This window comes from Mirounga leonina, unplaced genomic scaffold (assembly GCF_011800145.1).
Source record: "Mirounga leonina isolate KUSES-001 unplaced genomic scaffold, KU_Mleo_1.0 Mir_125, whole genome shotgun sequence".
Lineage (NCBI taxonomy): Eukaryota > Metazoa > Chordata > Mammalia > Carnivora > Phocidae > Mirounga > Mirounga leonina.
The window spans coordinates 63759162-63775836 of NW_023270305.1; the positions used below are offsets into that span (position 1 = coordinate 63759162).

Below are 16675 nucleotides of genomic sequence, written 5' to 3' on the forward strand. Positions count from 1 at the left end.
ACTTGAGCTGAAGGCAGCCGTTTTTTTGTTTGTTTGTTTGTTTGTTTTATTTTTATTTATTTATTTAATTTATTTTTTTATTCTTATGTTAATCCCCATACATTACATCATTAGTTTTAGATGAAGTGTTCCATGATTCATTGTTTGTGCATAACACCCAGTGCTCCATGCAGAATGTGCCCTCCTCAATACCCACCACCAGTCTAACCCATCCTCCCACCCCCCTCCCCTCCAGAACCCTGTTTGTTTTTCAGAGTCCATCGTCTCTCATGGTTCGTCTTGAAGACAGCCGTTTAACTGACTGAGCCACCCAGGTGCCCCTCATTCATTTTTTTAAAAAAACTTCTTTATTTATTTGAGAGAGAGAGTGTACATGCACATGAGGTGGAGGGACAGAGGGCAAGAGAACCTCAAGCGGATTCCACACTGGGCATGGAGCCCTACTGGTAGCTCAATCTTACGACCCTGAGACCTTGACCAGAGACAAAACCAAGAATCAGACACTTAACCAACTGAGCCACCCAGGTGGCTCTTTCATTCTTTTTTTTTTTTTTTTAAGATTTTTATTTATTTTTTGACAGAGAGAGAGACAGCGAGAGAGGGAACACAAGCAGGGGGAGTGGGAGAGGAAGAAGCAGGCTTCCCCGCTGAGCAAGGAGCCCGATGCGGGGCTTGATCCCAGGACGCTGGGATCATGACCTGAGCCGAAGGCAAACCCTGAACGACTGAGCCACCTAGGCACCCTAGCCACTTTCATTCTTAAACAATTGAAATATCTGAAATAACTTTTATCATATCTGGAGAAGGGGGGGAGAGAAAATTATATAATGTTATATAATGTAAATATATTATATGAAAATTGATAAATTGTTAAACTAGAAATCAGGAAAAGAATGGAACTAAATGGAACTAAAAAACCGTCAATATGCTACACACCCTAGTTGAGGTAGTCAAGGAAATAAATGAAGAACTTTAGAAGCTGTGATTGATTATCTATCACCTGCTAACTCTTCCTTCAGGATAAATCTCTTCTACTTCCTTCGCTGAACATCCCTAACTGCACATCTTGAACAGAAGCTGGACTACAAGTATATCCTTACACATGTACCACATCCATACACAGTCTACATACAGAACTCCACAGCCATGCAAGGAGGAGATCCAAATTCAATCTCATTTCACTTCCCCAGAGCTAAACACTACTTGTACAGTGGTTAAGAGTGTGAACCTTGGAGCCATTTTGTCTCCTTGGGAATCCTGGCTCTGTCATTTAAGAGCTGTGTAATCTTCAGAAAAATGGGTATGTTTCCTGTCTATTAGTATGCTCAAAATAGAACTATATAAAAAATAGTACCTACTTCACTTTAAGAATTACTATATTATAAGAGTTAATTCACATAAAGTGCTTAGAACACTGACAGACAATAAGCACTCGATAAACACTGGCTACTGCTGTTGATATATGTTCATTTTCTTTGTAGTTTCAAAAATTGTTCCTGTTTCCTCCAGTCTAATAGCATGCAAATTTTAAATCTTTACACCAGATCTATTACACCAGATATTGGCATTACATTTTAACAAATATTTTTAAGATTTTTTTTTTTCTCTACAAATATTGAAAACCAACTATAAGGTATAACCTTCCCCCTCTCCCACCATGTGATGTACAAAACTTCCTCAGAACTCATAAGATTAGTGAGATTCAAACTGGTAATTTTTGTTTTTATATTACACCTTTTCTATTTAAAAAACCCTTTCATAAAATCTGAATTACACTTCACAATTACATTAAGAATTACTTGGACAACAATAAAATTTATGTGTGTTCTATTCCCCTGGTTCCTTTTTGTTTATATAAAATCCTATATGATGTGGCGCCCAGGTGGCTCAGTCGTTAAGCGTCTGCCTTCGGCTCAGGTCATGATCCCAGAGTCCTGGGATCGAGCCCTGCGTCAGGCTTCTTGCTCAGCAGGGAGCCTGCTTCTCCCTCTCCCTGCCGCTCCCCCTGCTTGTGTGCTCTCTCTCTCTGTCAAATAAATAAATAAAATCTTTAAACAAACAAACAAAAAAAGGTAATTTATGTGTAAGTGATATAGAGCTGCAAAATAAATGAATACTTATTTCTGGAGGTTATTCTAAAATTGGCATAAAGTTAGAGTTCATTTTTTGTTTTTTAAGATTTTATTTATTTGACAGAGAGAGCGAGTGAGAGAAAACACGAGCAAGGAGAGGCAGAAGGAGAGAGAGAAGCAGACTCCCCACTGAACAGGCAGCCTGATGTGGGGCTCGATCCCAGGACCAATATTATGAACCTGAGCCAGAATCAGGAGGTGGCTGCTTAACCGACTGAGCCACCCAGGTGCCCCAAGTTTATATGGTTTAATAACAGTATATTCCTACTCCTTTACCTGTGAGTCCTGAAAAAAATCAACAATAAGGACAAAATCAATTAATTCTGAGTAAGAGATAAAAGGTAATAAAGAATAAGGAATTAACTAAATTTAAAGGGAAAATAGCCCTTGTTTTAGAAAAAGTATGCTATCAGTGTACGCAGTTTTTAACATCCTAGCAACCTAAATGTATAGGAAAAGAAAAACCATAGCTGTCATATCATACTGTAATATAGAAAGACACATACTACACTATTAGGTGAAACTTTTTTCTGGCCTTCAGTGGCAAAATATCACATGAACTATATACTAAGTAAGTATCTGAAATTTTGATTTGTTTTTCAAAGGAAGTCAAATTTTACAAATGTATTTTTGGATGAAATTACTTAAATTAGGTATGTTTTCAGTCAGTTGGCCCAAGGGATGTTTTTTAACGATAGGGAAATAAAACTTTAAAACATTAGCACCCACAACATCCTTTGCCCAACCCACTTCAGTTTCATACAGAAAAGATATGTATGAATTATTTTTCATATATTAAGACAATTATTTTAACGATTCTATTTTAATGTTCTATCTTGGTATTCCTGAGATTACACTCCTAGAAACTGTTTGGTTCAATAGTCTACTTTTTAAATCCTATCATGTGAATTACAAATTGTTTTGACCATAGTAGAATTGCTATTTCCTTGAAGTAGTAAATTGGAAGAACTGGTACTGAAAACCTGCCGTTCAGGGCAGTTAAGTATTATCTTGAGTAAGGTCTCCAAATAACAGTCTGGTTATGTTACCATGGCAGCATTTCCTTTCACTGGGTCTGTTCACAAACTATCAGTAACAAGAGATAAAATTATGTATTTGCTAACATTATGTTTTAGAGTCTTCAGCAAAGAGGAATTTATTTTAAACTAATTCTCACTTAAAAACCTTGCCCCTTTATTATTGTGCTTAGATGACAGAACACAAATAATAAAGAGTTTCAGACGTTAAATATTGTTTTAAACTAAATTTGCCTATAACAAAATAAACCTGTGCAATGGAAACAGGAAATGTGCACTCTCTCATTTATTTTGCATTTTGGAACTATAAGGCTTCTGGACTTAACTTGGTAGAGAACCACAGAAGGTTTTGAAGAAATAAGGAATATACTAAGAAATGAACTTTAAAAAGATCTTAATGTTAGTTGTAAAGAATAGTTTGGGAGAAAAGGCAATGTTCACTATTCCTGAGATGTTTTTATGTACTTGCCTTGTACATTTTAATAGTTTCCTCCCCTGATTATCTTTTCTGTGGTTTTTAGAATGACTGAATTAAAAAGAATTAACTAATCAAAAAAGGCATTCATAAGTCCTGTTTATAGTTTAAAGCATGAACTTTTATAGTGGTTGGCATGACTTCTTTTCCTGGGATTCAGCTATTGAAGCGAGTCATCACTATGCAAACATAAAGACTAAAACTGTACTAAACCAGGCAAAATTTCTTTTTTTTTTTTTTTAAAGATTTTATCCATTTCACAGAGACAGCGAGAGAGAGGGAACACAAGCAGGGGGAGTGGGGGAGGGAGAAGCAGGCTTCCCGCTGAGCAGGGAGCCCGATGCGGGGCTCGATCCCAGGACCCTGGGACCACGACCCGAGCCGAAGGCAGACGCCCAACGACTGAGCCACCCAGGCACCTCTAAACCAGGCAAAATTTCTAATTTTGTGTTTCCCAGCTCAAGTCAGTGTCTTAGTTTGGCTTTATAAAAATTTAGAGAAGTAGATATAAGACCTGGATGTTTAAATATTTAAAACATGAAACCCAAACCAAAATAAACCAAAAAAAGACCATGTCTAACTTTTATAACTTTAAAATACCGAGGCAAATAAATACCAAGCCAAGATTTTTAGACCTATCTATTGAGAGTATTAACTACAGTATGGATGATAGGGGGGGAAATCTAATCAGAAGCTATCCAGGTGGCTGGGTATCATTATCACTTTGTAGTTTGACCCAGACCTTGCCATCTTGCCATTTTTTTGAGATTATCATCTATAGATAAGAGATATTCATCAGAAAAGTGCTGGCAAGGCTGCCAAATTCAATTCCAACATTTATTGGATGTAAGTATAACTTACTTGCCTTCTGAAGATTATAAGAGAAGTACTGTTATTTTGAAACACTGATTTCAGAAGTATTTCATAAATTAAAAAAAAAAAAAATCCACAAGCAACCCCAATCCTACCTGAATGTATCACTTTCTGTCCAAACTTCAGAAATTTAAGCAGAGTGGCTATTGATTTTTGTGAAGACCATCTCCTGCCAGTTTCTTTCCTCCTACCCTGACCTGTTGTAATAGCTTACTAATTTTTATCCCAATATTTACAATTTCTATATTTATCCTCATATTTTTTATTATCTCATAAGAGGATTTCTTTCTCTTTATCACACTGTCCCCGGACTCTGGACTGTAGCTTTCTTGTTTGCTAGCTCTCACTTCCTTAACTTTTTTCTTTCTCTGAGCATTCAAAATGCTCAGGTTAATTATGTAAATAATGCACACATTTAAAAATTAAGGATAAAAACAAATCCCTTTTGATCACTACCACAAATCCAACTACACTGCACATATTATTCTGCAATTTTTATTACAAATACCACAGTGGATATATATCTCCTTGTATGCAAGTATGAATCTTACTCTAGGGGAGAAATCAGAATCTAATCCACTAGATCAAAAGATATGCACATTTCTAATTTTAATAATTGTAGCCAAGTTGCCCTCAAAAATGGTTGTACTAATTTACACTACTATGAGTGGTATGAAAATATTGGTATTATTTCCCCTATCCTTATCTAAATTGATACTATCATTTAAAATTTTTGCATTCTAATGGGGTACAACTGTTTTTGTGGGTTCTTTTAGTTTGTATGTCCCTGATTACTAGTGAGGATAAACATCTCTGCATGCTTATTGGCTATTTGTATTTCCTCCTCTGTTAACTGCCTATTCATATTCTTACCCATTTCTTAATTAGTTTTCTTTTTCTTATTGAATTAAATTAATTCTTTACACACAGTGGCGTACTGCTCATTATAAACATCTCCTATCAACTTCACATTTAATGACAGAATGTTGGTAGTTTGAAACTGGCCATGATGGAAATATTTATACCTTGAGAATTTACAAAAGCTATATCCCCATCCCTACTCAATCCCCATCCCACATATACCAGCACACCATATTTTGAATCCTCATCTGTTGGCTCTTAGTTGTCTCAATCACTTCTTCTTAACCAATCATTTAAGATTTCTGCAACATTTGATACTGTTGCTCATTCACACTTAAATTTACCCTCCTTTGCTTCCACTACAATATACTTTTCCTAGATTTTTCTACTGCAAATCAGTGCTGATGACTTCCAAATTTAGAGCTTTAATCCCACATTACCACTACTCCTGTATATTTCTAAGTACCTAACAGACAGTTCTCCTTTTATGTCCCACCATAAGCATAAACACAATAGGTCTAAAACTAGAAAATAATTAAGTGATATAATTCAAAATAAAATCCAACAATACATGTTGGAAAGAACATATCCAACATTCCTAAAACTTTAGTCATCTGAAAGGAAAGTTTGAGGCTGGGGGAATCTGCTTCCAAGATGGCTTATTCACACAACTGTTGGCAGAAGGCCACATTTCCTTGACACATAGGCCTCTCCATAAGGCTGCTTAAATATGATATGGCATCTGGCTTCCCCTATAGCTAGTTATCCAAGAGCCCAAGATGGAAACTATAGTACCTTTTATCACCTAGCCTCAAAAGGCATGATCCATCATTTCCACAATATCCTCTTGGTTACACAGGTCAGCCCTATTCATTACTGAAGGGAACTCTACAAGGGCAAGAACAGTGGAAGGTAGGGTTCATTTGGGGGCCTCTTGGAGGCTGTCTATGACAGACATTGAACCTTTGAAATTACTGAGGCTTTTTTAATGGCCTAACACATAGTTGGTCTTCATAAATATTCCATGTGTAGTAGACAATGTGTTAGATAGCAATATGTTACAAAAGATAACTAATACAACCTCCTTAAGTTAGCTGTAAGATGATGATAGATGACGATATATCCTAATGTCTTGCTACTCATGGACTAATGGCACCAGGATCAATGGGGAGCCTGTTAGAAAAGAAAGAGTCTCACTCTCCACCACAGATTTGCTGAATCAGAATCTGTATTTTAACAAGATCCCCAGATATCAGTGAATACACTTAAGTTTGAACAGCACTATCTTAGAAAAATCCTTCAGTCACTTAAAAACATAATTACTTGCTCTTCATTTTTATTCAAAATAAGAATAGGAGAGTTCTGCTACCATTTGGGAGTATAGGAAGCCATTAGAGAACACAGTTACCAGCCTAACAAGAAAAAACCAAATAATCCACGAAATCATAATTTTTTATGAGCTCATCTGAGAGCTAAGACCATAAGACAACTGAAAGAACTGAATTCTAAAGTGTGACAGGACCTTGTTAGGAGAGATGGAACATATGAACTGTTTTACCTTTGGGAGAGCACAGAAAAAGTGGCAGTCATAAAATAAGGTTAAAAAAAAAAAGACTCAAATTTTAACAAATTGTTAAAAGCAGGGGCACCTGGGTGGCTCAGTCAGTAAAGCGTATGCCTTCATCCCAGGGTCCTGAGAGAGAGCCCTGAGTCAGGCTCCTTGCTCAGTGGGGAGCCTGCTTCTCCCTCTCCTCCCTGCTCGTGCTCTCTCTCACTCTCTCTGTCTGTGTCTCTCTCTCTCAAATAAATAAATAAAATGTTTAAACAACAACAAATTCTTAAAAGCCAAGTGTGAGCCAGCAAGATAATTTAGTATCCTTGGCATTTCCAGACAGAAGGGTCTGCATCTACTAGCCAGCATTTTTCTACAGGCCTCCATCCAGTGCTCCATAGAAAGACTTTAGACAGGGCAGGAGACCTAAGAGAGACACATTTGGAGGTGGTGATGGATGTGCAGAACATACTAAGGCTTAAGGCTGGAACAAGGATATCAGGCAAATCTCATCCATATTCCAGACTTTAAATGACCATAAGATGAGATCAGGTGTCACTGTGGGACAGTCACACAACCTGGTTACATGCTGGACAAAGCTCCACTATGAAGCAAAAGCTGTCTGCCACTGAAAGAGAGGCAAACACCCTCCTCACCCCACTCCCAGGTAAAGGATGGCTACTGCTGGGGAAAAATACAACACTCAACTATCCTCACACTTTACTGACACTAGGCAATGGCCATGTGTCATTAGGTAATAGGCAGGAAATTTGCTCATGCCCAGATGATACAAAGCAGAGATCTGCTGCCCCTGAGAAAGGAAATGGTAACTTACTTGTACCCAGGACCTCCCATTGATACTAGGCAGAGTTTATCTACCTTGAAGGGAATAAGCAAGAAATTGGCCTGAGCTCTGGAGCAATGCTGTCCAATAGAACTTTCTACAATGACAGAAAGATCATATATCTATACTGTCCAATATGCCAACCACTAGCCACATGTAGATAACTGGCTACTGATGATTACAGCTCTAGACTCCACTCTGAGTAGATGGAAGAGACCGTCTCCTCCACGGGAAGGCAAGGAAAGTCCTACTTTTGAGACAAAGGCATACAAAGCCTGCTTAATACTAAAACTAGAGCAGAAGAATCAAGAAACTCCTGCTCCCATCCCAAGAGCCTCATACTAAGTAAAAAGCAATTGCTATGGGAGGGGCAAGAGCACAGAGAGAAATATCTAACTCCCTTCCTGCCTCCAAATATATCACAAGCTGAAAGATGAAGGTAAGGCAGAAATGCTGAGAAAAATCATCTGACACTCCAGGACTCACATTAAGCACAAAGTAATAGCAGTCCATCTCTGTATGAATTTGAAGCCTGTGGTACTCAGAAGGTAATTATGACAAGCACAAAACCTAAACCTAGACCAATTATTACCTAGATTGACCAATACCTGTTTCATGCTAACAATCTGACAGAAGTAGAGGCATGTTTCTCTTACAAACAATGTTTGACATTTAATCCAAAATTAAGAAACACACACAAAAACAGGAGATAAAACAGTCAACAAAATCAGACGCAAAGATGGACCAGAAGATATACCATATCTATAATTAATATGTTTATGGATCTGGTGGGAAATTTTAGCAAAAAGATGGAAACTACTTTTAAAAAGGCAAATGAAGGGCAACCCTCTTGAGTTCCCTCCCTCTTCGGGAGCTTTGTACATCATTTTACTACTGCTCAATAAACCTTGCTCTGCTGCCAAAAAAAAGGGGGGGGCGGGCAAATGAAAATGTGAGAAATGATAAATAGGAAGAAGTTCTTTATCAGATTTATCGACAGAATGAACACAACAGAGGGAAGACTAAACCTATAAAAGACTGAAAGAAATGATCCAAACTGAAACAAAGAGAGAAAAGAGTAGAAACTAGGGCAGAGGAAATAAGAGGTGAGACAATAGCAAATGGTCTAACATATTTTTACTTGGAGTGCGAGAAGTGGGAAGTGAGCCACAGAAATATTTGAAGAGATAATGAACAAAACTTTTCTAAATTTAATAAATGACAACAAATCACAGATCCAAGAACCTCTGAAAAACCAAAGCAGAATAAAAATAAAGAAAAACACACCTAGGCGCACCACAGTCAAACTGCTTAAAAGTAGTGATATAAAGAGAAGTCATAGAAGTCAGACAGGAAAAAAAAAAGAAAGAAAGAAAGAAAGAAAAGAAACATTATAGAGGAATAAAGATAAGAATGACAGCAGACTTCTTATCAGACATTATATAAGCCAGAACACGAGAGAAACATCTTTTTTATTTATTTATTTTTTATTTTTATTTATTTATTCATGAGAGACAGAGAGAGAGAGAGGCAGAGGGAGAAGCAGGCTTCCCGCTGAGCAGAGAGCCCGATGCGGGACTCGATCCCAGGACCCTGGGATCATGACCTGAGCTGAAGGCAGACGCTTAACCATCTGAGCCACCCAGGCGCCCGAGAGAAACATCTTTAAAATCCTTCAAGAAAAAAAAAAACAACTTCTTAACCTCCACAAAAAGATTCTTATAAATTCATTGCCAGATTTGAACTATAAGAAATGTTAAATAAACTTATCAAAAAAAAAAAAAAGGAATTGATCCTGATAAGCATCATGATTTTAGTCAACTTTTTCTGTGAAAAGCCATATAAGTGGTGTAATAGTATAATGGTGATAAATTAAAGATATATATTGAAAAGTGTATAGCAACCTTCACTGCCACCAGCAGCCCCCAAAAAGAGAATAGCTCATAAGCCAATAGTAGAGATAAAACTGAATCATAAAAAAATACTCAATCCTTAAAAAGACAGGAAAAGTGGGAGAAAAGAATAGAGCAAATAGAAAACAGCATGATGATAGATTTATAGCCAACCATATCAATTACATTAATATAAATGGTCTACATTCCAATTATAAGACAGACTGTCATACTGAGTAAATAAGTAACACATATTGATACAGTGACAGAACACTACAGAAACTAAGAATAGAAAATTAGAACATTAGAAAACTAATTTATGTCCTATAGTAGACTGAAATTGTTAGATTTATATCAATATTTAAGAAATTTAAAAACATCTCAATGAAAGCAAATGATGAATATAATTAAGCTAAAACTGAAGTAATTATGAGTTGACTACTTTTTGTCTTCCTTTAGTTTCCCCATATTTTAAGGTCTTGATGTTAATTCTCCCCCACCTCCCCAAATACAGCAATGTTCATTAACACTGACCTTGCCATGGCTTCTTTCCACTTTCTGAAAACATTTATTCAGGGACAGATTATGTCGAACAGAATTCTTCCAGCCTGTTGGTGCAGTAGCAAAATATGGGAAGCGATCCAAAATCCAGCTATAAATTTCTTTGACAGGCAAACATTTATTTGGAGAGTGTTCAATGGCCATGTAAATGAGAAGACTAAAGGAATATGGGGGCTTTGCAGTTGCTGATTTTTTTTCTGGGTTCTGATAGCAAGATGGTCCTAAGGATGGCACATCATCTCCCTCTATGTCATACAATGGACTAACAATTGGAAGACCCTCACTTCCAAAGCTGAAGTTTGTTAGAAGATTAGTACTTTCATGAAGCCAGTTCAAGTTTGTGAGTTCATCATCTGCTGACTCACTGTCCACAAGAGTGGCCTTTGGCCTGGCAGCATCAACAGCTTCAGGCAAGCTTCCCATTTTGTAAATCTGGCTTAATCCTGCAACCTTTTCAGCTCCTGGAGTTTCAGCTCTCTTTTCTGGAGTCATTCCAATTACTGGACCCATTTATTCTTACAGTTTCTGCAATAAAGAAAACAATTGTCAATCAATATAATACTTAAGATTCGTAAGCTCATGGAAAAAGAAAATACATATTTAAATACCACCAAATCAGAAATTTTGCAATTATCCCACATAATATTTAAGCACAATATTTGTACAACAAAGACATTAAAGGTTACAAAACAAGGAAGAGAACTTATTTCATATTACTCAAAATAGCTGTAAATAAAATACAGAATTATAACACCATATGTATGAGTGATATTAATAAAAGTAAATAATGTATTTTGAATACTTAATAAAGTCCTGAGCCTACAGTTACAGCCTAATAAGTAATGGTTATTATTAAAAATAAGCAGACTTTCTTTGAATTATAAGACTTTATAATCCATGCATTTTAAGGATCTATGACCTTTCTCATATAGAAAATAACCAAATTTAAATTTAATCAATTTAAATTCAAATAAATATTTATTTAATAAATTTAAATTCAACATTAAGCAAAATTTAAAATATTGCTTAAACAATAACTCTAAACAAACCCTTTCCTCAAATCTGAAATATTTACTATAGAGATAAATAATTTCTAACATTTTTACAGATTATACTAAAACAATAACATTTCTTATTCACTAAATTCATTATCAGCAAAATTATTACTTACTGTAAATTTATTCTTATTACATTCAATATTTTAACTGAATTCTGTATCATCTCATCAAGTACTGACACTGAAAGGCTGGCATTCTCTAAGTAAAATTTGAATTATCACTGTATTTTCAAGGAGAGGGGGAAAAAAAGCTATTTTTTTTTTTTTTTTTTAGATTTTATTTATTTATTTGAAAGAGAGAGACAGTGAGAGCAGGATCACAAGCAGGGGGAGAGGGAGAGGGAGAAGCAGGCTTCCCGCTGAGCAGGGAGCCCGACGCGGGGCTCGATCTCAGGACCCTGGGATCATGACCTGAGCTGAAGGCAGACACTTAATGACTGAGCCACCCAGGCGCCCCCAAAAAGCTATTTCTAAACTATCCATTTTTATTTCTATTTTCTCAAATGTCTTTTGTTTTACTTTTGAAACATACTTCAATGCAAAAACTTATCATGGGAAAATAACTGACCAAAGAGAAAAGTGATATAGTAATGTACTATTAAATTCATTTTTAGTGGTTCATAAAAGTACCTCATTTATGAATTCAGTGAAAAACTTTGTCTTCCATTATCCTATTCAATCTACTTATGCTTATATAACTGAAATAAGAGAAGTACCCCTACAGTTTTATTTTACTTAGAACAAAGCTGGTAGGTTACTCCAAGAACTATGAAAACCAGTCAATTTTATATGTAGAACAGTCTATCTGGATTCTGGTAGCTATTAATAGATGTAGTCTCAAAGCACTTAATTATCAACAGCATCAGCTAATATTTTGGGGACCAGGCATTGTGCTAAACACCATAAACTATATCTCAATTAACTATCAATTAAACCCTATAAAGTAAGCACTATTATTAACCCAATTTTATAAATGAGAAAAATGACTCAGAGGTTAAGCATCCTGTTTTAGTCTACCTGTTTAGTAATGGGAAACAACAGAATTTAAACCTGGGCATACTGACTTCAGAACCACAACTCTAACTACTACATTATTTTGGTAAGAAGGCAAACTTATCACCGGTGAATAACAATGACCCAAATCCTATCTATTTTAAATCTTACTACTGTTCTCTCCATATCCAGTTACTATTTTTCTTACTTAGACCTGTATCTATAACTTGACATACCAAGACATTTTGACTTGGTATGACATTACTGACTTTTCTTTTAAGAGCTTTCTGGTTTCAGGTCTTATGTTTATATTATATTTAATACCTGATTTTGGGCAAGGAGCTAGTACCGTTTCGGAATGCTAACTGGCAATATGCACCAAGAATCATTAAAAATGTCATATTCTTTGACCCAATAATTCATAGATCAATGGAAGAGAATTTAGAACCCAGAAATAAGCCCACACATATATGGTCAATTAATCTACAACAAAGGAGACAAGAATATACAATGGGGAAAGAGAGCTTCTTCGAAAAACAGTGCTGGGAAAACTGGACAGCTACACTCATTAAGAATGAATCTGTACCACTTTTTTTTTTTTTAAGATTTTATTTATTTATTTGACAAAGAGATAGTGAGAGCAGGAACACAAGCAGGGGGAGTGGGAGAGGAAGAAGCAGGCTTCCCAGAGAGCAGGGAGCCTGATGTGGGGCTCTCAATCCCAGGACCCTAGGATCATGACCCGAGCCGAAGGCAGACGCTCAACAACTGAACCACCCAGGTACCCCGAAACTGTACCACTTTCTTAAACCATTCACAAAAATAAACTAAAAATAGATTAAAGACATAAATATAAGACCTGAAACCAGAAAACTCCTAAAAGTCAGTAATCTCTCAGACATTAACTATAGCAATATTTTTCTGGATCTGTCTTCTTAGGCAAGGGAAACAAAAGCAAAAATAAACAATGGGACTACATCAAACTAAAAAGTTTCTGCAGAGCAAAGGAAACCATAAACAAGATAAAAAGTTTTCTCCACTGAATGGGAGAAAATTTTTGCAAATGATATATACATTAAGGGCTTAAATATCCGAAACATATAAAGAACTCATACAGCACCACCAAAACGCCCCCAAATAATCCAGTTAAAAATGGGCGGGGGGGCAGAGCAAGATGGCAGAGTAGGAGACCTGGATTTCATCTGGTCCCAGGAATTCAGCTGGACAGGGATCAAACCATTCTGAACACCTACGAACTCAATAGGAGATCAAAGAAAAGAATAACAACAACTCTCTGAACAGAAAAGCGACCACTTTCTGGAAGGTAGGATGAGCGGAGAAGTGAACCCGAGGCGATATTCGGGAGGATAGGGCGGGGGAGGGGGCCTCCGTGGGCCACTTCTGGCAAGTGATAGAGCCGCGGAGCACAAAATCGGAACTTTTAGAAGTCGGCTCCGCTGAGGGACGTTGCTCCAGTGGCTCAGCGGGACAGTGTGGACTCAGGACCCTCAGGGTCACAGAAAGACCGGGGTGCCTGAGTGCAGCAGAGCTCCCAGGTACTGGAGCGGGGAAGCCGGCTGCAGAGACAGAGCCGAGGAGCAGGGTCGCAGCTCGGGGTTGCCATAAACCATGATCTGCGGCACATTGGGCCACTGCTCCTCCAGCAGGGACCCAACAAGCGGCAGATCGGGGAGACCCCCCTTCCTCCCCCAGGAGAAGCGGCGTGGAAGTGCACCACAGGGATCTGTTGGGATTGGAGACTCCACAAGGGGTTGGGTGCCAGAGATAGAAATGCTCGGTCACAGGCCGGGTGAGCATGGAGTGAGGCCGGAGACCAGGGAGACAGAAGTGTTTGACTGCTTTTCCCTGGGGGCGCACTGAGGAGCGGGGCCCAAGTTCTCGGCTCCTCTGGCGGAGATTGGGAGGCAACCATTTTCACTTTCCTCCTCCAAAGCTGTACGGAAAGCTTGCAGGGAAAAAGCTCGGGAGAGCAAACCGGAGCAGATTACTTAGCCTGGACCGGCAAGGGCAGGGCAATTCCACCTCCAGCAAAGACATTTGGGAACCACGGCAACAGGCCCCTCCCCAGAAGATCAGCAAGAACAGCCAGCCAAGACCAAGTTTACCGATCAATGAGAACAGCAGAACTCCAGCGCTAGGGGAATACTGCTCATAGAATTCATGGCTTTTTTACCATGATTCCTTAGTCTTTCAAAGTTAATTTTTTTAACATTTTTTTTTTAATGTTTTATTTATTTATTCATGAGAGTCAGAGAGAGAGAGAGAGGCAGAGGCAGAGAGAGAAGCAGGCTCCCCACCTAGCAGGGAGCCCGATGCGGGACTCGATCCCAGGACCCTGGGATCATGACCTGAGCCGAAGGCAGATGCTTAACCATCTGAGCCACCCAGGCGCCCTTAACATTTTTTTTTTTAATTTTTCTTTTTCCCTTTTTCAACCAACATCTTATCAATCCCTTTTTTAAAAAACATTTTTATTTTTCATTTTTTGTGTCATATTCTATCCCTTCATAGTAGTTACCCTTATTTTTGGCATATATATATATAAGTTGTTCTCTCTTTAAAATTTTGAGATACAGTTCCTTTGAACAGATCAAAATATACCCTAAATCTCTAGTGTATGGCTTTGTTCTAGTCTCCTGCCTGATCACATTCTCTCCTTTTTTCTTCTTTTTTTAAAAATCCTCTTCTTCTTTTTCAAACAACTTCCTATCAATTCCTTTTATAAAATTTTTTATAATTTTCATCTTTACAGTCATATTCCATCCCTTCATCGTATCAACCCTTATTTTTGTACATATACAAGTTTTTCTTTCTTTAAAATTTTGGGAGGCATGTTCTTCTAATAGACCAAAATACACCCAAAATCTAGTGTGTGGCACTGATCTATGCACCAGCCTGACCATATTTGATCATATTCTGCTTTTTTTGTTTTGTTCTGTTTTTCCGTTTGTTTTTATCTTTTTCTTTTTTCTTTCTTTCCCTTTTCCCTTGGTTTCAGGTCTTTTCTGATTTGTTTAGAGTATATTTTCTGGGGACGTTGTTACCCTGTTAGCATTTTGTTCTCTCATTCATATATTCTCCTCTGGACAAAATGACAAGACGGAAAAAATCACCTCAACGAAAAGAACAAGAGGTAGTACCAACTGCCAGGGACCTACTCAATATGGACATTAGTACGATGTCGGACCTAGAGTTTAGAATCATGATTTTAAAGATACTAGCTGGGCTTGAAAAAAGCATGGAAGTTATTAGAGAAACCCTCTCTGGAGAAATAAAAGAACTAAAATCTAACCAAGTTGAAATCAAAAAGGCTATTAATGAGGTGCAATAAAAAATGGGGGTGCTAACTGCTAGGATAAATGAGGCAGAAGAGAGAATCAGTGATACAGAACACCAAATGAGGGAAAATAAAGAAGCTGAGAAAAAGAGAGATAAACAACTACTGGGTCACGAGAGCAGAATTCGAGAGATAAGCGATACCATAAGATGAAACAACATTAGAATAACTGGGATCCCAGAAGAAGAAGAAAGAGAGAGGGGGGCAGAAGGTATATTGGAGCAAATTATAGCAGAGAACTTCCCTAATTTGGGGAAGGAAACAGGCATCAAACCCAGGAGGCACAGAGAACCCCTCTCAAAATCAGTAAAAATAGGTCAACAGCCCGACATCTAATAGTAAAACTTACGAGTCTCAGAGACAAAGAGAAAATCCTGAAAGCAGCTCGGGACAAGAGACCTGTAACCTAAAATGGTAGAAACATTAGATTGGCAACAGACCTATCCACAGAGACCTGGCAGGCCAGAAAGGACTGGCAATGATATATTCAGAGCACTAAACGAGAAAAATATGCAGCCAAGAATACTATATCCAGCTAGGCTGTCATTGAAAATAGAAGGAGAGATAAAAAGCTTCCAGGACAAACAAAAACTAAAGGAATTTGCAAACACAAAACCGGCCCTACAAGAAATATTGAATGGGGTCCTCTAAGCAAAGAGAGAGCCTAAAAACAACATAGACCAGAAAGGAACACAGACAATATACAGTAACAGTCACCTTACAGGCAATACAATGGCACTAAATTCCTATCTTTCAATAGTTACCCTGAATGTAAATGGGCTAAATGCCCTAATCAAAAGACACAGGCTATCAGATTGGATTAAAAAACAAGACCCATCGATATGCTGTCTGCAAGAGACTCATTTTAGAACCAAAGACACCCCCAGATTGAAAGTGAGGGGGTGGAAAACCATTTACCATGCTAATGGACACCAAAAGAAAGCTGGGGTGGCAATCCTTATATCAGACAAATTAGATTTTAAACCAAAGACTGTAATAAGAGATGAGGAAGGACACTATATCCTACTTAAAGGGTCTAT

General features: G+C 37.6%; 1 protein-coding gene across 2 annotated transcripts in view; it reads right to left on the reverse strand.

Annotated features, from left to right (window-relative positions):
* Positions 1-16675, reverse strand: part of FOXN2 (forkhead box N2) — a 67196-nt gene that overhangs the window by 17001 nt on the left and 33520 nt on the right. For both annotated transcript variants that reach the window (XM_035001611.1, XM_035001610.1), the window contains exon 2: positions 10201-10752. In XM_035001611.1, coding sequence (XP_034857502.1) covers positions 10201-10737 — 537 coding nt within the window. In that variant the 5' untranslated portion in view covers positions 10738-10752. The remainder of the gene's footprint in view (positions 1-10200; positions 10753-16675) is intronic.